This window comes from Pocillopora verrucosa, chromosome 5 (genome assembly GCF_036669915.1).
Source record: "Pocillopora verrucosa isolate sample1 chromosome 5, ASM3666991v2, whole genome shotgun sequence".
NCBI lineage: Eukaryota > Metazoa > Cnidaria > Anthozoa > Scleractinia > Pocilloporidae > Pocillopora > Pocillopora verrucosa.
Window position 1 is genome coordinate 15254740 of NC_089316.1, and position 16865 is coordinate 15271604.

Below are 16865 nucleotides of genomic sequence, written 5' to 3' on the forward strand. Positions count from 1 at the left end.
CGCGGGAAAAATTGATAGTAGAGGCATAAATGAGGTAAGTGTTGCCCGTCATTTCTCTCAAACAAGCAAGGTCACCTGCCTTCTTATTGCACTTTTCGAAACAGCCATTGGTAGGAAACATTTAAAGGCAGACTAAAAAAATTGTTAGATGACTTTTTTTTTTTTTCTGGGGAATTACCTTATTAGGTCAGAGTGAGAAAATCGTAACTGCGGTCAACATCGATTTTAACCAATCAGACTATTCTGTTTAATTGAGACATCATCAATATAATTACATTTGCAGAACAGTTATGCATCATCAAGAAAAAATTATTTTCTCTCCTGGTGGACAACAACAATGCACATCAAGTCCAAAAATATGATTTAAAAAATCAAATCTATCTTTCTTTATCCCCAATGTTTTGTCGAAGGACGTTTCCAAGCAAACTAAAGGTACTAAAAACTAACGTGATTTGTTACATGGCCAAACAAGAATAGCCATTCACTCAACATTATTTGCAGCGAGTTCAGCCAGTACCATCTCTAAAAAATATATAAGGCATGGATTAAAAGAGACTAACCTTTACAATTCAGACCATCCCCAATGTATTTAGGATTACAGGCGCAACTGTAGGAGCCCTGGGTATTACTGCAAGAGGCGTTCTTATCGCACATGTTCATTTGTGAGCACTCGTCAATGTCTGATGAGGATCAAGTGCACCACGTCACAACCCAGAGTTAGATGTTATGATGAAAAATGTTTTGGCGAATCAAGATATAATGAATACCTTTCCAAAATACTGCAAATCTAGTCTCAAAGGATGTGGGACAAAACAAAACAAAACAATCCACAATTTTTAATAAGGGATAAATTTTAGGATAAATGTTTGATTACTTCCAGTCTTTTAATTTGAGCTAAAAAGACGTTTCAGATTACCTCCCACTTTGAGTAGCTGGGATTGTACGTATAGAAAGAGCAGCAATGGAGGTTGCCTCTCTTCCGTCTTAAAGGGGTTTTCTGGACATTGAAGGGAAGTTATCAAAATCACTTGAGCAAGTTTGTCCATCTCCAGTGTATCCAGTGTGGCATGTACATACATGTGATCCAATTGTGTTGGTACAGTTAGCATTCACATGACAAGAAAGATTTCTTGCCCATTCGTCAATATCTGAGAAATCACAGGCTTTCAATCACGATTCTTGGAGCATGATACATGTATAAACCTTCATATTTTGAATATTGAGAGCATTTCATCCTCTTGCTTTCAATTGGGATTAAAGATTTTCATTTTCTACCATTGGTCAAAAATATTAAGGCAAGGGTAACTACTTTATCAAAATAAACAAAAAAACAAAGAAGGAACGTACAAATTAAACAAACAATTAAAAATACAAACACAAACAAACAAGTAAGGTCATAACGAGGCAATTACAATCTAAAGGCCTTTACCTGTGCAGTTCCGTCCATCTCCGTTAAATCCAAATAAACAGGTGCACACAAAGGATCCATTTGTGTTTTGACAAGTAGCGTTCAGGTGACAATCGTGAGTATTTTTTTGGCATTCATCAATATCTAAAAAAATGGGGAAGAAAAGAAAAATTATACAACGTTAGTGGTTACACGAGTGAGATATACGACTACCACTTTTTTTCGCGAATTTTGAAACCTATTATATCATTATTTTCAAAAAGTCGCCTTATATTCTCAGTAAAGGCCTATTGTGTTCGTATAGCTAATCACATCACCGCTTTTAGGCTTGGCTAAATCTATATATTATTCTCTTACTCGATACCTCACTAGTTTGCTGCTCTCACTCATGAGGTAGCCAGTTGAACACTCGAAGAGAAATTCCAAGTCAGCGGGAACCCGGGTATTATTCACTATATATTAAATGAGGACAAAATGACCGAGTTTCTTAGTAATAAATTGTCTAATTATCTTGCAACGCGGCTGAATGGTGCAGCACTGTAGTCGAACGTGTCATGCAGGACCGTTCTACATATTGTAGTGAAGAGATTAAATTCACCTGTGCAGTTTTGTCCATTTCCAGTATATCCAGCGTGTTATTGACATACATGTGATCCAAGGGTGTTCGTGCATGTAGCATTCACGTGACAAGAGTGACTTCCTTTACACTCGTCAATATCTGTAAAATCATAAGCATTAAAAAAATTAATTGAGAAACATTTGCCGCGCATAAGCTTGGGAACCTTAGTCTTTCTGTCTTGTGGTTTAAGAGAGAAGCCCTTTATGTTACCACTCACCAGACTTTTTCTCGGTTCCCCCAATTTCAACTACGTTGTTCTGTCCTGTAAGCCCTTCCATCAAGTCTCCCTTTGCCAGTTGAGATTTTTGAATGTTTATTGAATACAAATGTGTCATTATCACCATTTTCTTTAGGCCTACATTCATCTCTTTTTTTCTACAAGGATTTATTGTGTTGGTAAAATATGTACCTGTATGTAAATATGTATCAAGTACCTGTGCAGTCCCGTCCAAATTATTCCATTTCTGAAGTTTAAGGCTGCGTTTCTCAAAATGCGGCATTTTTGCCTTTGAGAAGAGATAACTCAAGAGGGACTTGAGCTATTGACCTGAAATTTTCAGGTTAGCTGGGTCTCACTGAGTTAGTTGTGATGAATGAAGGAATTTGTCATAAGTGTTTAGAAAAAAGGTTATTTTAAGAAATGCTTCCTAATTGTGATTGCGCAACTTTAGATGGGTGTTGAGGCTTCACATTTTGAAATTTTGCAAAGTCCTTCATTCATCCCAGTAAGCAATCTGTTTACTTGAGAAAAATAGTAAAAATACATGTTTCATGTGAAACTATATGTAAAAATCTTTTCTCAAGTAGGTCCAGGTCAGCCACAGCATGTGCTATTTAAGGGGCTTGTTATCAGGTTACAAAAAAAATACCGCATTCAAATACACATTTTCATAATCTTCAGGCCGATAGCTTTCTAATGATGTATAGTATGCTATGATTTTGATGAAAACCATAGCTGTCACAAGTGATGCAAAAATGTCACTTTTTCAGGTGGAACCCCGCCTTAAGTTATCTCAGCAATAGGACATCAAAATCAAAATAAAAGATAATAAGTAGAGGAACTCTGAAAGCACATGAAGATTTAAAAAAATCTGAAATTGAAAGTAAAATTATTCCGCTATACTGATTGTGTTGTTGTTGAAGGTTGAAAAGTTAAAAAAAATATGGCTGTACAAAGAGATTTTTCGTTCTATCTATACTATTTAAAAAAGTGAGGAACTAATAATAAATCACATATTCGATGGTTTATCATATAATACGAGAGGAAATTTTTCTCATTGCTCTTAATTATCCTTGTTCCTTCTCGCGCTCGGAAAAATATCAGGCAACTCGTAAAATATCTGCGCGTATAATATTTTAAATCTTGGTAAAATGTGAATGCATGCATATAATGAAACCCGTAACTTAATAGAAATACGAGGTCGGGGCGTGAAAATCATTGAGTTGCTTCTTGATCATAACCTCAGTTACAAAGACAATACTTATTATGAAAAGCTGCTTTGCTCGACATGAAGTATCGCTTTTCTAATCTACGTTGGCAAGACTGTCCATTTATAATGTACCCTTTCTTACAGATGCAATTATATGAACCATTTGTGTTGGTACAGTTAACATTAGCATCACAAACATGACTATTATCGTTGCATTCATCAATATCTGTGAACATAATAGATTTGCAAAGGGTAACTGAATAGAATCTTAGCCAGTTTGTCGGATAACAAGGCAATTACTTCTGATGATAGGTTATTCTGCTTTTTTCTAGGTCTAATTTAATTTTTACCTTGGCATGACTCTCCTTTTCCAGTGTATCCTTCCTTACAGGTACAGCTATGGGAGCCATTAGTGTTGGTACAATTCGCATTCACGTCACAATCATGGCTTCCATTGCTGCATTCATCGATATCTAGAAGCATAAGTGATGTATATAAGGTAACGCAATAACAATATGACAGTGGTGCGTGAAAACAGGCCTCTAAAATGAGGGCTAATTTCCATGGGCGATAGTTTATGTGCAAAGCTGCTTGTCTTAACTAGTGTAGGCAACTCTTATTTACCTTGACATGACTGTCCGTCTTCAGTGTATCCTTCCTTGCAAGTACAAATGTGAGAACCATCTGTGTTGTTACAATTCGAATTGACATGGCAAACATGGTTGCCATCGCTACACTCATTGACATCTGAGAACAAAAATGAATGCCAAAACATTACTTGACAGAGACAAACATCAAATTTCTGAGTTTTTTAAGAGAGAGTTTTGTTTTATTTGTGGGAAACTTCGTTCTGCTATTTGCTAAGTCTTATGTAATGATTATACCTTGGCATGAGTGTCCGTACCCAGTGTATCCTTCCTTACAGGTGCAGATGTGGGAGCCGTCAGTGTTGGTACAATTTGCAGTCACGTCACAAGCATGGCTTCTATTGAGGCACTCATCAATATCTAGTATTACAAATAATATAGATATGTAATACTTCATAGAAAATCTGTCTATATGGTATTTACGCACGAACTCGTAGTATCAGAAATCGAGGGAGTGAGTGCAAGAAACGAGTAACATTTTTTTATATACAGCAACGATTGTTTATGTACCGTAAGGACAGTCTTCACGTGATGTATGATGTTTATTATAAATTTTACATGTACGTAAGGAGAGTAAATTCCTCCTTTATAACATTTAACTGTCAAACAGACAATGGTTTACAAATCGATCATGAAAGATTTAAACCATTCAAACGTCCCTTCTCGATAGAAATAATGCAACATACTATCAGCTGGAAAAAATATCTAAATACCTCTCGATACAGATAATCGTCTCTGTCTTTAAGTTGAAAACAGTGAATAAACTCCGCAAGATACACGTTTAGTTCCTCAGCCGATATTGTGTGTACTTCAATAATTGAAATGATAGACATTTTCAATATGTGCTTGGGCGCTTATTGAAAGTTTCGACAAAAACTTTGAGGGAGAGGGGGAGGGGGCACTTATTTGTAGGGTGGGCGCTTTGTCGATTAGTCGAGAGGGGCGCTTCTTAAGTTATCTCAGCAATAGGACAAAAATCAAAAGAATAGATAATACATAAAAGAACTCTGCAAGCACATGAACATAGAAAAATCTGGAATGGAAAACAAAATTGTTTTGCTGTACTGATTGCGCTGTTGTTGAAGGTTGAAAAGTTATAAAAAAAAGTGTGGTAGTAGAAACAGATTTTCCTTGTATCTATACTATTTAAAAAGTGAGGGAGGAGAAGAGTGGGGGGGGGGGGTTATCCGAGAGTGGCCGCATATTCGAGAAAAATATTCCAGGTAATAGTGAAATGATGAACCCTCATTCGATGTTTTATAATATAATAGGAGAAGAGATATTGTTCACCGCTCTCATTTATCTTCGATCCTCCTTGGCTGGGAAAAATACTAGGCAACTCGTAAAATATTCGAGCGTAAAAAAAAAAAATTGCGCATGTGTGCGTAACGGTCGGACATACTTTTTGAAGCTCTGCTTAAAGCGTCCAAGAAAGTCAATTTAGGCACTTATAATGTCACATCAACAAGTCAAATCGCTTAGGAAAAATAATGAGGATCTAAAGAGAATGCTCGATTCTGCTCGACGTGATATAAAATCACTAGAGGAGCGAGTTGGTGCTCAAGAGTTGGTTGTCAGAGAAGAAGCCAATGGCGGACGGGAAGCCCAACTGGAGACGGAAAGGAGCTTAGAATGGCTGCATAATTCTGAGTCAAGCTTTCAGAGCGAACTGCATGATATTCGGAAACGACTTGACGACATCGAGGAAAACCTCGGGAAGCTGGAGATTGCCGTGAACGAGATACAAGATTATAGCTACGCCTTCAACATCAAAATTCTCGGAGTCCCTGAGCTAAAAGCTAATGAAGACGCCTCCGAAACCAGTAATCTTTGCGTTAATCTGTTCAATCACATGGGCGCTAACATTACTATTAACGACATCGATATCGCTCACAGAGTCCCTTTTCGTGACTCTTCTCGCTCCGACCTTAAACCAATCATTTGCAAATTCGTAAGGAGACTCGCGAGAAATAATGTCATGGCGGCGAGAAGGCATGCCTCGAGTGTGGTGGCTCGAGACGTTGGTTTAGAAGAGAGTCACGACATGTCCAAAATATTAATCCTTGACCATCTTACGCCGAGAATGCAGGAGTTGTACGGGAACGCCAAGTCATTCAAGACCAGGTTTGGTTTTCAGTTCTGCTGGGTCAAAAACGGAACCATTTTCCTTCGCAGATCAGAAGATTCACGTTCTTTAAAAGTCCGTTGCCCTGACGATCTCTCTCGGATCATCCAAGATGAACAGGAAGCGCTCAGCTAATTATTTGTATGACTGTAACTAGAAGATTTTAGTGCTCTAATATTTAGCAATGCCGATTTCAACCGAAGTTAAGCAAAATAAAGCTTTCTTCCTTGAATTACCGTACCGTGGGCAGAGCTCCATAATCCAGTGCCATGGCAAATATAATAATCTCTTAACAAATGATAACCTTCCTTCTAAAAAATATCTCGAACGATTACTTAGCCTATATGACATTGATATCTTCAGTCTGAACTCTGTAAACAGTAAATTTTACGACACAGATTTCTCTGCTATTTATCCTATCCGCTGTAAATACTATTCCCCGTATAGTTTTAGTCAGTTAAATGAACAACGTTCTGATAGTCATTTATCTTTTTTTCATAACAATGTTAGCAGCTTAAAAGGTAATCTCGAAAACTTCCAAACCCATTTGCTCGATGAACTTAATTATCATTTCAGTGTTATTGGAGTAACCGAAACCAGAATTAGAAATGCAAATTCTATGGACTTCAATCCTGAAATTCCAGGTTACACTTTTGAATACGTCCCGACACCTCTTTCAGCGGGTGGCGTCGGCATGTATATTGATTCAGAGTTAAGATACACAGTTTTAGAGAAAAGCTCTAACGAAGCTTTTCAGGCATTATGGGTTGAAATTTTTCAAACAAATGTAGCAAACATAATCTGCGGAGTGTTATATCGTCAGCATAATTCACCTGAGCTTTTCCTAAAGTATTTTGAGGAAACCGCAGAAAACCTTATAGCTACTGGCAAGCCTGTATATGTCATGACTGACGCTAATATTAATCTCCTTTCCTTTGATTCTTGCAACTATGCACAAGATTTTCTTTTAACTCTCCAGAGCCTTAATTTAACTCCTTGTATCGACAAACCAACTCGTGTGCATAGAAATTCTTTCTCATTAATCGACAATATATTGACAAACAAAGTTAATGAGAATATCATTAGTGGCAATATAATCTCTGATATTAGTGACCACTTCTCGCAGTTTTGTTTAACAAGCTCGCTTGTGGTCAAAGGCAAACCCGACAGACCTCTTGCGCGCGATTTTTCCCAATTTTCTGAAGAAAATTTTATACACGACTTGTCACGTATTGATTGGGTTGACATAGTCTCCCGTAATGAAACTAATATCGATAAGGCTTTCTCTTCTTTTTACAATAAATTAAATAAATTGATCATTAAAACCAATATCCCGGCGGAAGCTCAAATCTTTTTCTAAACCATGGATTACAAAAGGAATTCGAAAATCCATTAAAATGAAAAATAAACTTCTTGACGGGGGTAATATTAAACTCTTTAAGATGTATAGAAATAAAATCTCAACATTAACTCGTCTTAGTAAAAAAATTTACTTCCATAATTATTTCCAAAACAATGCAAAGAACCTCAAGCGGAGCTGGGAAGGGATTAATGATTTGATCAACCGTAAAAAAGAAAAACGCGAAGGTGATTGCGGCAATGAAACGCCCTTTAAACCAGGGGATATCCCATGATCCCCTAGAAAATGCTAATATACTTAACCGCCATTTTGCTTCTATTGGAAACCGTCTCGCCTCTGATCTACCAAGTAGCGATAAGTCTTTTCGTGATTACCTCCCATTAAATGTTCCTTCCTGCTCTTTTGTGTTTGACTCTGTTCTTTCTTCTGAAATCGAGCTTGAAATAATGCTTACGCCAACAAACAAGTCCCATGGACTTTACTCGTGTCCAACTCGATTACTTAAATGTTCATGTCATATTATATCAGCCCCTCTGGCAACTCTTATAAACAACTCGGTTCAAAGGGGTATTTTCCCCTCCAAACTTAAGCATGCTAAGATCATTCCAATATTTAAGGATGGGGATGAAGCTGAACCGGGGAACTATCGTCCAATATCACTTCTTTCGGTCTTTAATAGACTCTTCGAGAAAATTATGTACAACCGCCTAAAGTCCTTTCTTAACAAACATAACCTATTCTATGAGTCTCAGTACGGTTTCCGTGAACAGCGCTCAACCGAGCATGCAATCCTTGATATTGTTAACAAAATTCAATCAAACATGGACAAGGGAATGTTCTCCTGTGGTGTATTTATTGACCTTCAAAAAGCATTTGATACTGTCAATCACTCTATCCTCCTTCATAAATTATCCCACTACGGCATTCGTGGTATAGTAAACGATTGGTTCTCCTCCTATCTGTCAAATAGAATCCAAACCACGCAAGTTGGTCCCCACGTATCTAGAAAGGAAAATACCCTTTTCGGCGTTCCTCAGGGGAGTGTACTTGGTCCCCTACTGTTTCTTATTTATGTAAATGACATTTACATGGCCTCTGACAAACTAACCTTTTATCTCTTTGCTGATGACACTAACCTTTTATATGCTGATAAAAACCTAAAATCTCTCGAAACTATCATCAACTGTGAACTATTTAAGGTTGTTGGCTGGTTAATCGCTAATAAACTCTCGTTAAATATTAAGAAAACAAACTATATAATTTTTCATCCATATCAAAAACGCATTAATTTTAACATCCGCATTAAGGCCTATGATAGCCGCACTAAAACGTTTTTTGATCTTGAACGTAAGGATCATGTTAAATACCTAGGGGTAATAATTGACCAACATTTATCTTGGTAACATCACATTAATTATATTGCTTTAAAAATCAGCAGAAATATTGGAATTATTTCGAGACTAAGACACTTTGTCCCCTTAAAAACACTTCTAAGTATTTATAATTCTTTAATTTCTCCCTATATATCTTACGGGGTCATTGCCTGGGGCCAAGCCTCCAAATCTTATTTAGAAAAAATTCTTATACTCCAAAAGAGAGCTGTTCGCTTGATCTACTTTCTGCCTTTCAGAACGCATGCGATTCCATATTTCGCGCAATCTAACATCCTGCCAATAACAATGCTCTACTTCAAACTTTCATCAATCTTAATGCTTGATATAACCACTAACTCTGCACCTAAAAATATCTGCAATCTTTTTATTTCTACACAAGACATACATCAGTATAATACCCGATCAGCGTCTTCTGGTAACTACTATATTAACTATTCTAGGCTTAATCATCATAAAGACTCTTTTTCTATCGTTGGGGCTAAAATTTGGAACAGTATTCCCGAAAGCTATCGAAGTCTGCCGAAGCACATATTCAAAAAGAAAATTCAAGCATTACTATTTGCAACTCTAGGAAGTCTGGATAGTTATGCTGACACTAGCACTCTTATTTCTGAAATAAAAAAGGCATCTTAATTATAATTCAAACATAATATATCAATTTACTTTTTATCACCTTTTCCCTCTTTTGTCAAATAATGTATGCAAAATCGAGTAATTCGCATAATTCGTGTTTTTGTAATTTGTGTTGTATGTCCTTAACACCGCCTGCCTAGATTAGCTCGCTATTTGCAGGAGGTGATTATTGTACAAAGATTTTCCTGCAAACTTAATAAACTTGAACTTGAACTTGAACTTGTATTATATTTTAATCCAACGAAAAATGCGTATGTATACATATGATATGATATGATATACATATGGTGAAACCCGTAACCTAATAGAAATACCAGGTCGGGGCGTGAAAATCTTTAAGCTGCGTCTTGATCATGAGCCCAGTTACGAAGACATTACTTATTATGGAAAGCTGCTTTGCTCGACATGAAGTATCGCAGTTCTAATCTACATTGGCAAGACTGTCTATCTCCAGTGTATCCTTCCTTACAGATGTAATTATGAGAACCATTAGTGTTGATACAGTTTGCATTCGCATAAAAAACATAACTATCATCGTTGCATTCATCAATACCTATGATTACAATAGATTTGCAAAGGGCAACTGAATAGAAGTAATAAAATATGTTGGCCAGTTTGTTGGATAACAAGGCAATTACTTGTGATGAATGGTTATTCTACTTTTTTCTAAGTCTGATCTAATTTTACCTTGGCATGACTCTCCTTTTCCAGTGTATCCTTCCTTACAGGTACAGCTATGGGAGCCATTAGTGTTGATACAATTCGCATACACGTCACAATCATGGCTTCCATTGCTGCATTCATCGATATCTAGAAGCATAAGTGATGTATAAGAGGTAACGCCATAGCAATATGACAGTGGTGCGTGAAAACAGGCCCCTAAAATGTGGCTAATTTCCATGGGCGATAGTTTATGTGCAAAGCTGCTTGTTTTAATTAGTGTAGGCAACTCTTATTCACCTTGACATGACTTTCCGTCCCCAGTGTATCCTTCCTTGCAAGTACAAATGTGAGAACCATCTGTGTTGTTACAATTCGAATTGACATGGCAAACATGGTTGCCATCGCTACACTCATTGACATCTGAGAACAAAAAGGAATTGCCGAAACGTTACTTGACAGAGACAAACATCAAATTTCTGAGTTTTCAAAAAAAGAGTTTTGTTTTTATTTGTGGGAAACTTCATTCTGCTATTTGCAAAGTCTTATGTGATGATTATACCTTGGCATGAGTGTCCGTCCCCAGTGTATCCTACCTTACAGGTGCAGATGTGGGAGCCGTCAGTGTTGGTACAATTCGCAGTCACGTCACAAGCATGGCTTCTATTGAGGCACTCATCGATATCTGATAGTAAATATGATGTAGATAGAATAATTCGTGCAAAGTCTGTCTTTATGGTATTTACGCACGAGATCGTAGTATCGAAAGTCGAGGGAGTGAACGCAGCAAACGAGTGAGATTTTTGATATAAAGCAACGATTGTTTATATACCGTACGGACTGACTATATGTGATGTATTAGGTTTATTATATAGTATACATTACATAAGGAGAGTAAATTCGTCCATTATAGAATTTAATTGTCAAACAGACAATGGTTTATAAATCGATCATGAAAGATAATAGCCACATAAATTTCCCTTCTCGATAAAAATAATGCAACATACTGAAAGCAAGCAAAAAATATCAAAATACCTCTCAGAACTTGAAACAAGGCATATTAAGCCTGAAGGTTCATAATATTCTCTGTCTCTAAGTCGAAAAGAGCGAATAAACTCCGCAAGATACATGTCTAGTTCCTCAAGCGATTTTGTGTATACTTTAATAATTGAAATATTAGACATTTTCAATGAGCGCTTAGGCACTTTCGGCTAAAACTGAGGGGGGGGGCACTTATTTGTAGGGGGGTGCGTCATCGATTAGTCGAGAGAGGCGCTTCTTAAATTACCTCAGGAGTAGGACATAAAATCAAAATAATAAATAAGATTTTCCTTGTATCTATACTATTTAAAAAACTGAGGGAGGAGAAGGGTTGGGGGGAGGGGTGGTTATCCGAGCGTCGCCGCATATTCGAGAAAAATATTCCAGGTAATGGTGGTATGATATATCTCATGCTCATGCCTTCTTTTATTCTCGTTCCTTCTGGGCTCGGAAACACTTTTAGCCACTCGTAAAATATCCGCACGTACTATATTTTAAACCAGCAAAAATTGTGTATCTATGCATATTATGATATCCGTAACTTAATAGAAACACGAGGTCGGGGTGTGAAAACCATTGCGTTGCCTCTTGATCGTTAGCCCAGTTACGAAGACAATTCTGGTTATGGAAAGGTGCTTTGCTCGACATAAGGTGTCGCTGTTCTAATCTACATTGGCAAGACTGTACATCTCTAATGTATCTTTCCTAAAAGATGTAATTATGTGAACCATTAGTGTTGGTAAAAATTTAGAACCAACATCATGACCCGCTCCCAGTTGGCTTGTTAGCTCAGTTGGTAGAGCTAGCGCTGCACCGGTATCGCAGAGGTCATGGATTCAAATCCCGTACAGGCCTGAATTTTTTTAGGCCTTATTTCCACTACTGCCTAAGTAGTGCACATTCCTGCGAGGATCACTTTCATCCACGTCTTTATCCGCAGTTCAAATATATGACTTTCATATATTCTTAACCGTTTATTCATCACTTCACGGGTTTATTTAGAACCAACAACATGACAGGCTCCCGGTTGACATGATAGCTCAGTTGGTAGAGCGCTGCACCGGTATCGCAGAGGTCATGTGTTCAAATCCCGTACAGGCCTTTTTTTTTTTTGCTTTTTTTTTTTTCAGGCCTTATTTCCACTACTGCCTAAGTAGTGCACATTACTGCGAGGATCACTTTCATTTACGTCTTTATCTGCAGTTCAAATATATGACTTTCATATATTCTTAACAGTGTTGGTACAGTTAGTATTAGCATCACAAACATCATCGTTGCATTCATTAACATCTGTGAACACAAAAGATTTGCAATGGGTAATTGAATAGAGAAAAAAATCTTCAGCCAGTTTGTTTGGATGACAAGGCAATTATTTGTGATGAACAGTTATTCTGCTTTTTTTCAAAGTCTAATCTAATTTTACCTGGGCATGACCCTTCTTTTCCAGTGTATCCTTCCTTACAGGTGCAGCTATGGGAGCCATCAGTGTTGGTGCAGTGCGCATTTATGTCACAATCATGGCTTCCTTTGCTGCATTCGTCGATATCTAGCAGCGTCAGCGATGTATAAAGGTAATTTAATAGAAATACGATAGTGGTGCGTCAAAACAGGCCTCTAAAATGTGGGCTAATTTTCATGGGCAATAGCTTAGGAACAAAGCTGTTTGTTTTTAGCAGTGTGGACTATTCGTATTCACCTTGACATGACTGTCCATCTCCAGCGTATCCTTCTTTGCAGTTACAAATATGAGAACCATTTGTGTTGTTACAATTCGAATTAACATCGCAAACATGGTTGCCATCGCTACACTTATTGACATCTGTGAACAAAAACGAATTGCCAAAACGTTACTAGACAGGGAGAAAAGCATCAAATTTCTAAGTTTTAATGTAAAGAGTTTTTTTTATTTGTGGGAAACTTTATTCCGCTATTTGTTAGGTCATATGCAATGATTATACCTTGGCATGAATGCCCGTCTCCGGTGTATCCTTCCTTGCAGGCGCAGATATAAGAGCCGTCAGTGTTAGTACAGTTTGCATTTATGTCACACACATAGATTCCAGTGCTGCACTCGTCGATGCCTGAGGACATAAGTAAATGTAGAAAAAGGTAGCTTAATGGAGGAACAACACAAAAGATGAATTTTTTTTTTATGAAAGCATTCATTTTAACTTAAACCCTGGGAGGAAATATGAGATCGTTTTGGCCTGATTGTTGTCCGAAGAATTTATAATTCAGTGCAATCTAGAGTTAAAGAAAACAAAGTATCAGAAAAGTAAATTAATCGACTTAACTTGCCATTTGTCATCGTGACACCCTACGCCATTAAAGTGAAATTAGAGCTGCTATTTCTGCCTTCTACATCAAAATAGCATGGACTCAAGAACCGAAATTCGTGTGCAAAACTTACAAGAACTCAGCTCGTAGATTTAGTTCTTAATCTTTGACCACCATACAGAACGCGTACTCTTATATGTAACTTCTTCAAAATGTCACGCATGTAGAACACTTTTGTTATACTTTTGCTTCATTTCACTTCACTGAGCAAACTTATTTGCCTACTTGTATAAACTCCTGCTGTTGTCAAATAGGACGCGTATGAGAATGAGGCAAGTTTTTAGCATCTCATTTCATGCAGTGCTGTTTATTATTTAAGAAAAAGTTTTAAAAAAGTTTTTCTAAAAAGTTAATCCGGATCACGAATGATCCCAAAATTGAACTGTACATGACTTCTTTAAAAATGCTTGGAATGACGTAGATTTTTTCCCAGGCTCCATAAAAGGACTAATTTATTACTAATCTAAAGCTAACTGATGAAACTAGGTACTAAGAAAACAACTGGAACAATGGTTATCTGCTACTTATTGGCCATTTTGTAACTTTTGGTTGTTTTCGGGAGCCTACTTCACTTTTGTAGGAACGCACGCTTGGGTAACCACTGGGTAATTCAAACAGGCAGATATCACTGTAAAACTGAAATTTTACCGCTGGAATGCTCTTAAGTAGCCTCGCAGCTACTTATGTGCTCGTGCATGTTCTGTCAACGGATCGCTTGCCTCTTTGATTTCCAAAGCACATTTAAAACTTATCGCTCTTACCCTAACATTGATGAGAGGACAAAAACGCCAGCTTTATGACTTTTTTGTAGAATTGGTATTTTTAGATTTACGAAGCTTTTGATATCGAATTTGAAAAATAAATCTGGCGGGGTATGGACAACGCGAACGAAAGTGCTCCTACATGTTTCCTTCTTTAATGCTTATCATTTTCATGATCAAACTGAATACTTAATCGTCTTGTCCATATATCTATTGATTAATTTTGTCCGCTAGCTTTTAGCTTTATGTGAAAATAAGATGATTACTTTCTATTACTGAGGACATCGACAGTGACACATCGATGTGCTGAAATTTCGACCAACTTCTCTCTTTTGTTCAAATATGTTTGTTTTTTATTGTTGACTTCTGAATAAATAGCGAAAATTGAGTGACATCTGATACTTACTTTTCATGTTATCATCACTAAGGTATTCTGAAACGTATTTTCCAATGAACACTGCCGCAATGATTGCAGAAATTGCCACTGCAATAGCAACAAGAATGACCATAACGCTTCGGCGGGATCTAAAAGAACGATTGGCAGCTGTCAGTAGATCTCTGCTTCCCGTAATGGAGAGTTGTTCTCCAAGATTTGCAGGTTTTGGATGGATATGATCCAAAGAGATAGTCTCATTTTCTGACGACGCCATCTCAGATGAGATCTCTAGGCGTGAATGCAGGATTTACTTCACTCTCAAGCAGATGATTCCCTTCACTCGAAGTTTTAGCTTATAATCATGAAAGGTTAACACAGCATCTTTCTTAATTGTAAAAGTCTGTTCGTCGGCGTGGCTTTCAGTTTCGAGTTTCAGTTTCGTAATTGTTAATGATGCAGTCATGCGTGATATTTTATGCATAAACGTGACCTTGAGTCTTGATTGTTTGAGCCACATGTAGCTTTCAGGCACTTTCCAGTACGTTAGGAACTCGGTTTCTTTTCCTTGAACAAAGAAAATAACTGATGAGCAGGTTTTCTTGTCTTTACCTTTTTTTTTTCTCGCTTTCTTTCATTTTCGTCTACCCTCTTTTTTTCTTCCTTTTTTTTCCTTTTTTCCCTTTCTTTCTTTTAGTACCCACTTCTCAATTCTTCAAAACCTCGAAACGTTGAAAAAACTCTGCACTCGTCTGATGTCGCTGTTACCGCGGATATATCTTAAATTCCTAATTTTTTGTATAATAGGGCCCTAAATAATTAACTCCAGCCCCGACTCCCTCCTCAAAACGTTAGAGACATCAATGAAACGAGAACAAAATTGGTAGCATACTGCATACATTTGTCTTTTGTGAAGACACAAGATTTCTAGAAAGCATTTTTGTGTGTTTTGTTTCTCCTAAACTATATTATTTTAAGGAAGACAGAGCAAAAGCCGTTAACAAAAGCTATCCGCTGATTTTTTCAAGTTCCTCTTCTACTTCATGATCGATAAGTCATAGAAAAAAAATATTTATTTTCCTCTATAAACCTTTCTTCGCTTTCTTCAATATTCAGGTGCTTGAAAATTCAAAGTTTCATATTCGAGTTTACATGATTGTCTTTGGTTATTTAGACCGATGATCATAGAAAGAGGAAATTTATGCTAATTTCCATTAGGACACGCCATGGTTGTCGGTTTTTGACTTGGTCTTTGCTAGTTGCTGTTACCTTAACTCTTTTTGTATCAGCAAAAGAGAATAAAGGAGAAATAAGGTTGCTCTCATCCGTGAATCGAAGGATAAAACTTTCTTCGCCGTCTGCGACTCACCTTTTCTATAATTCAGTAATGCCTTCTAGGCTACCCTCATGAAAAATGTGACAAATTCCGTACCTGCTTCGAGGTAACGGTTTTCTGTTTCTACCCCGCATGCATGGCATAAGTTTAAGTTGATAACCAGCCCTCATCAGTGGATTCAACTTCCAAAATCGACCTGTTTTTTTGTGAACGCAACCGTTTTATGATAATAAATTAAAGAAAAAAGCTTACAGCTGTCAGTTCTATGTGGAAATTAAAGCAAATGACGAAAATGGATGTTAACCGCTTCGCTCGATGGAGAGAATTGGGTCTCTTAAGAATAATTATTTATCTTTACATGTTAACATACCTATCAGACACCGAAATCAGTCCTTAGAACAATATTATAAAAATTTGGCGTGTGGATATCTCCCTCCACCAGGTGTTCTTAAACTACTTAAAACTCCCTTTATTCTGTTGGAATCTGACGACCGCCTTTTTGCATATCGTGTCTATAACAGACGCATCCTGTAAACATATCTAAGAGGGCTATGACACCCTGTTTTCCTTGTTTTTTCGATATTGTCTGTAGTCACAAATTGCGTCTGTGAATGGTGTTCTTTTTGGATTCTTTACCTTCCAATTCTTGAGAGGGATTATGAAATAAAGTGGGGCATTCCTAATCTCAGCCACGTTTCGTTAAAATAATGATAAGGTTAACTAATATCAGAAGAAAACTTC

At 37.1% G+C, this 16865-nt stretch overlaps 1 protein-coding gene across 3 annotated transcripts in view; it reads right to left on the reverse strand.

Annotated features, from left to right (window-relative positions):
* LOC131773433 (fibrillin-3-like) overlaps positions 1-15208 on the reverse strand; it is a 164204-nt gene extending 148996 nt beyond the window's left edge. For all 3 annotated transcript variants that reach the window (XM_066166627.1, XM_066166629.1, XM_066166628.1), the window contains exons 1-10: positions 14822-15208; positions 13276-13398; positions 13014-13136; positions 12741-12863; positions 10839-10961; positions 10577-10699; positions 10304-10426; positions 4342-4464; positions 4082-4204; positions 3808-3930 (exon numbers count right to left, since the gene is read on the reverse strand). In XM_066166627.1, the coding sequence (XP_066022724.1) occupies positions 3808-3930; positions 4082-4204; positions 4342-4464; positions 10304-10426; positions 10577-10699; positions 10839-10961; positions 12741-12863; positions 13014-13136; positions 13276-13398; positions 14822-15065 (1351 nt within the window). In that variant the 5' untranslated portion in view covers positions 15066-15208. The remainder of the gene's footprint in view (positions 1-3807; positions 3931-4081; positions 4205-4341; positions 4465-10303; positions 10427-10576; positions 10700-10838; positions 10962-12740; positions 12864-13013; positions 13137-13275; positions 13399-14821) is intronic.
* Positions 15209-16865: the final 1657 nt, after the last annotated feature.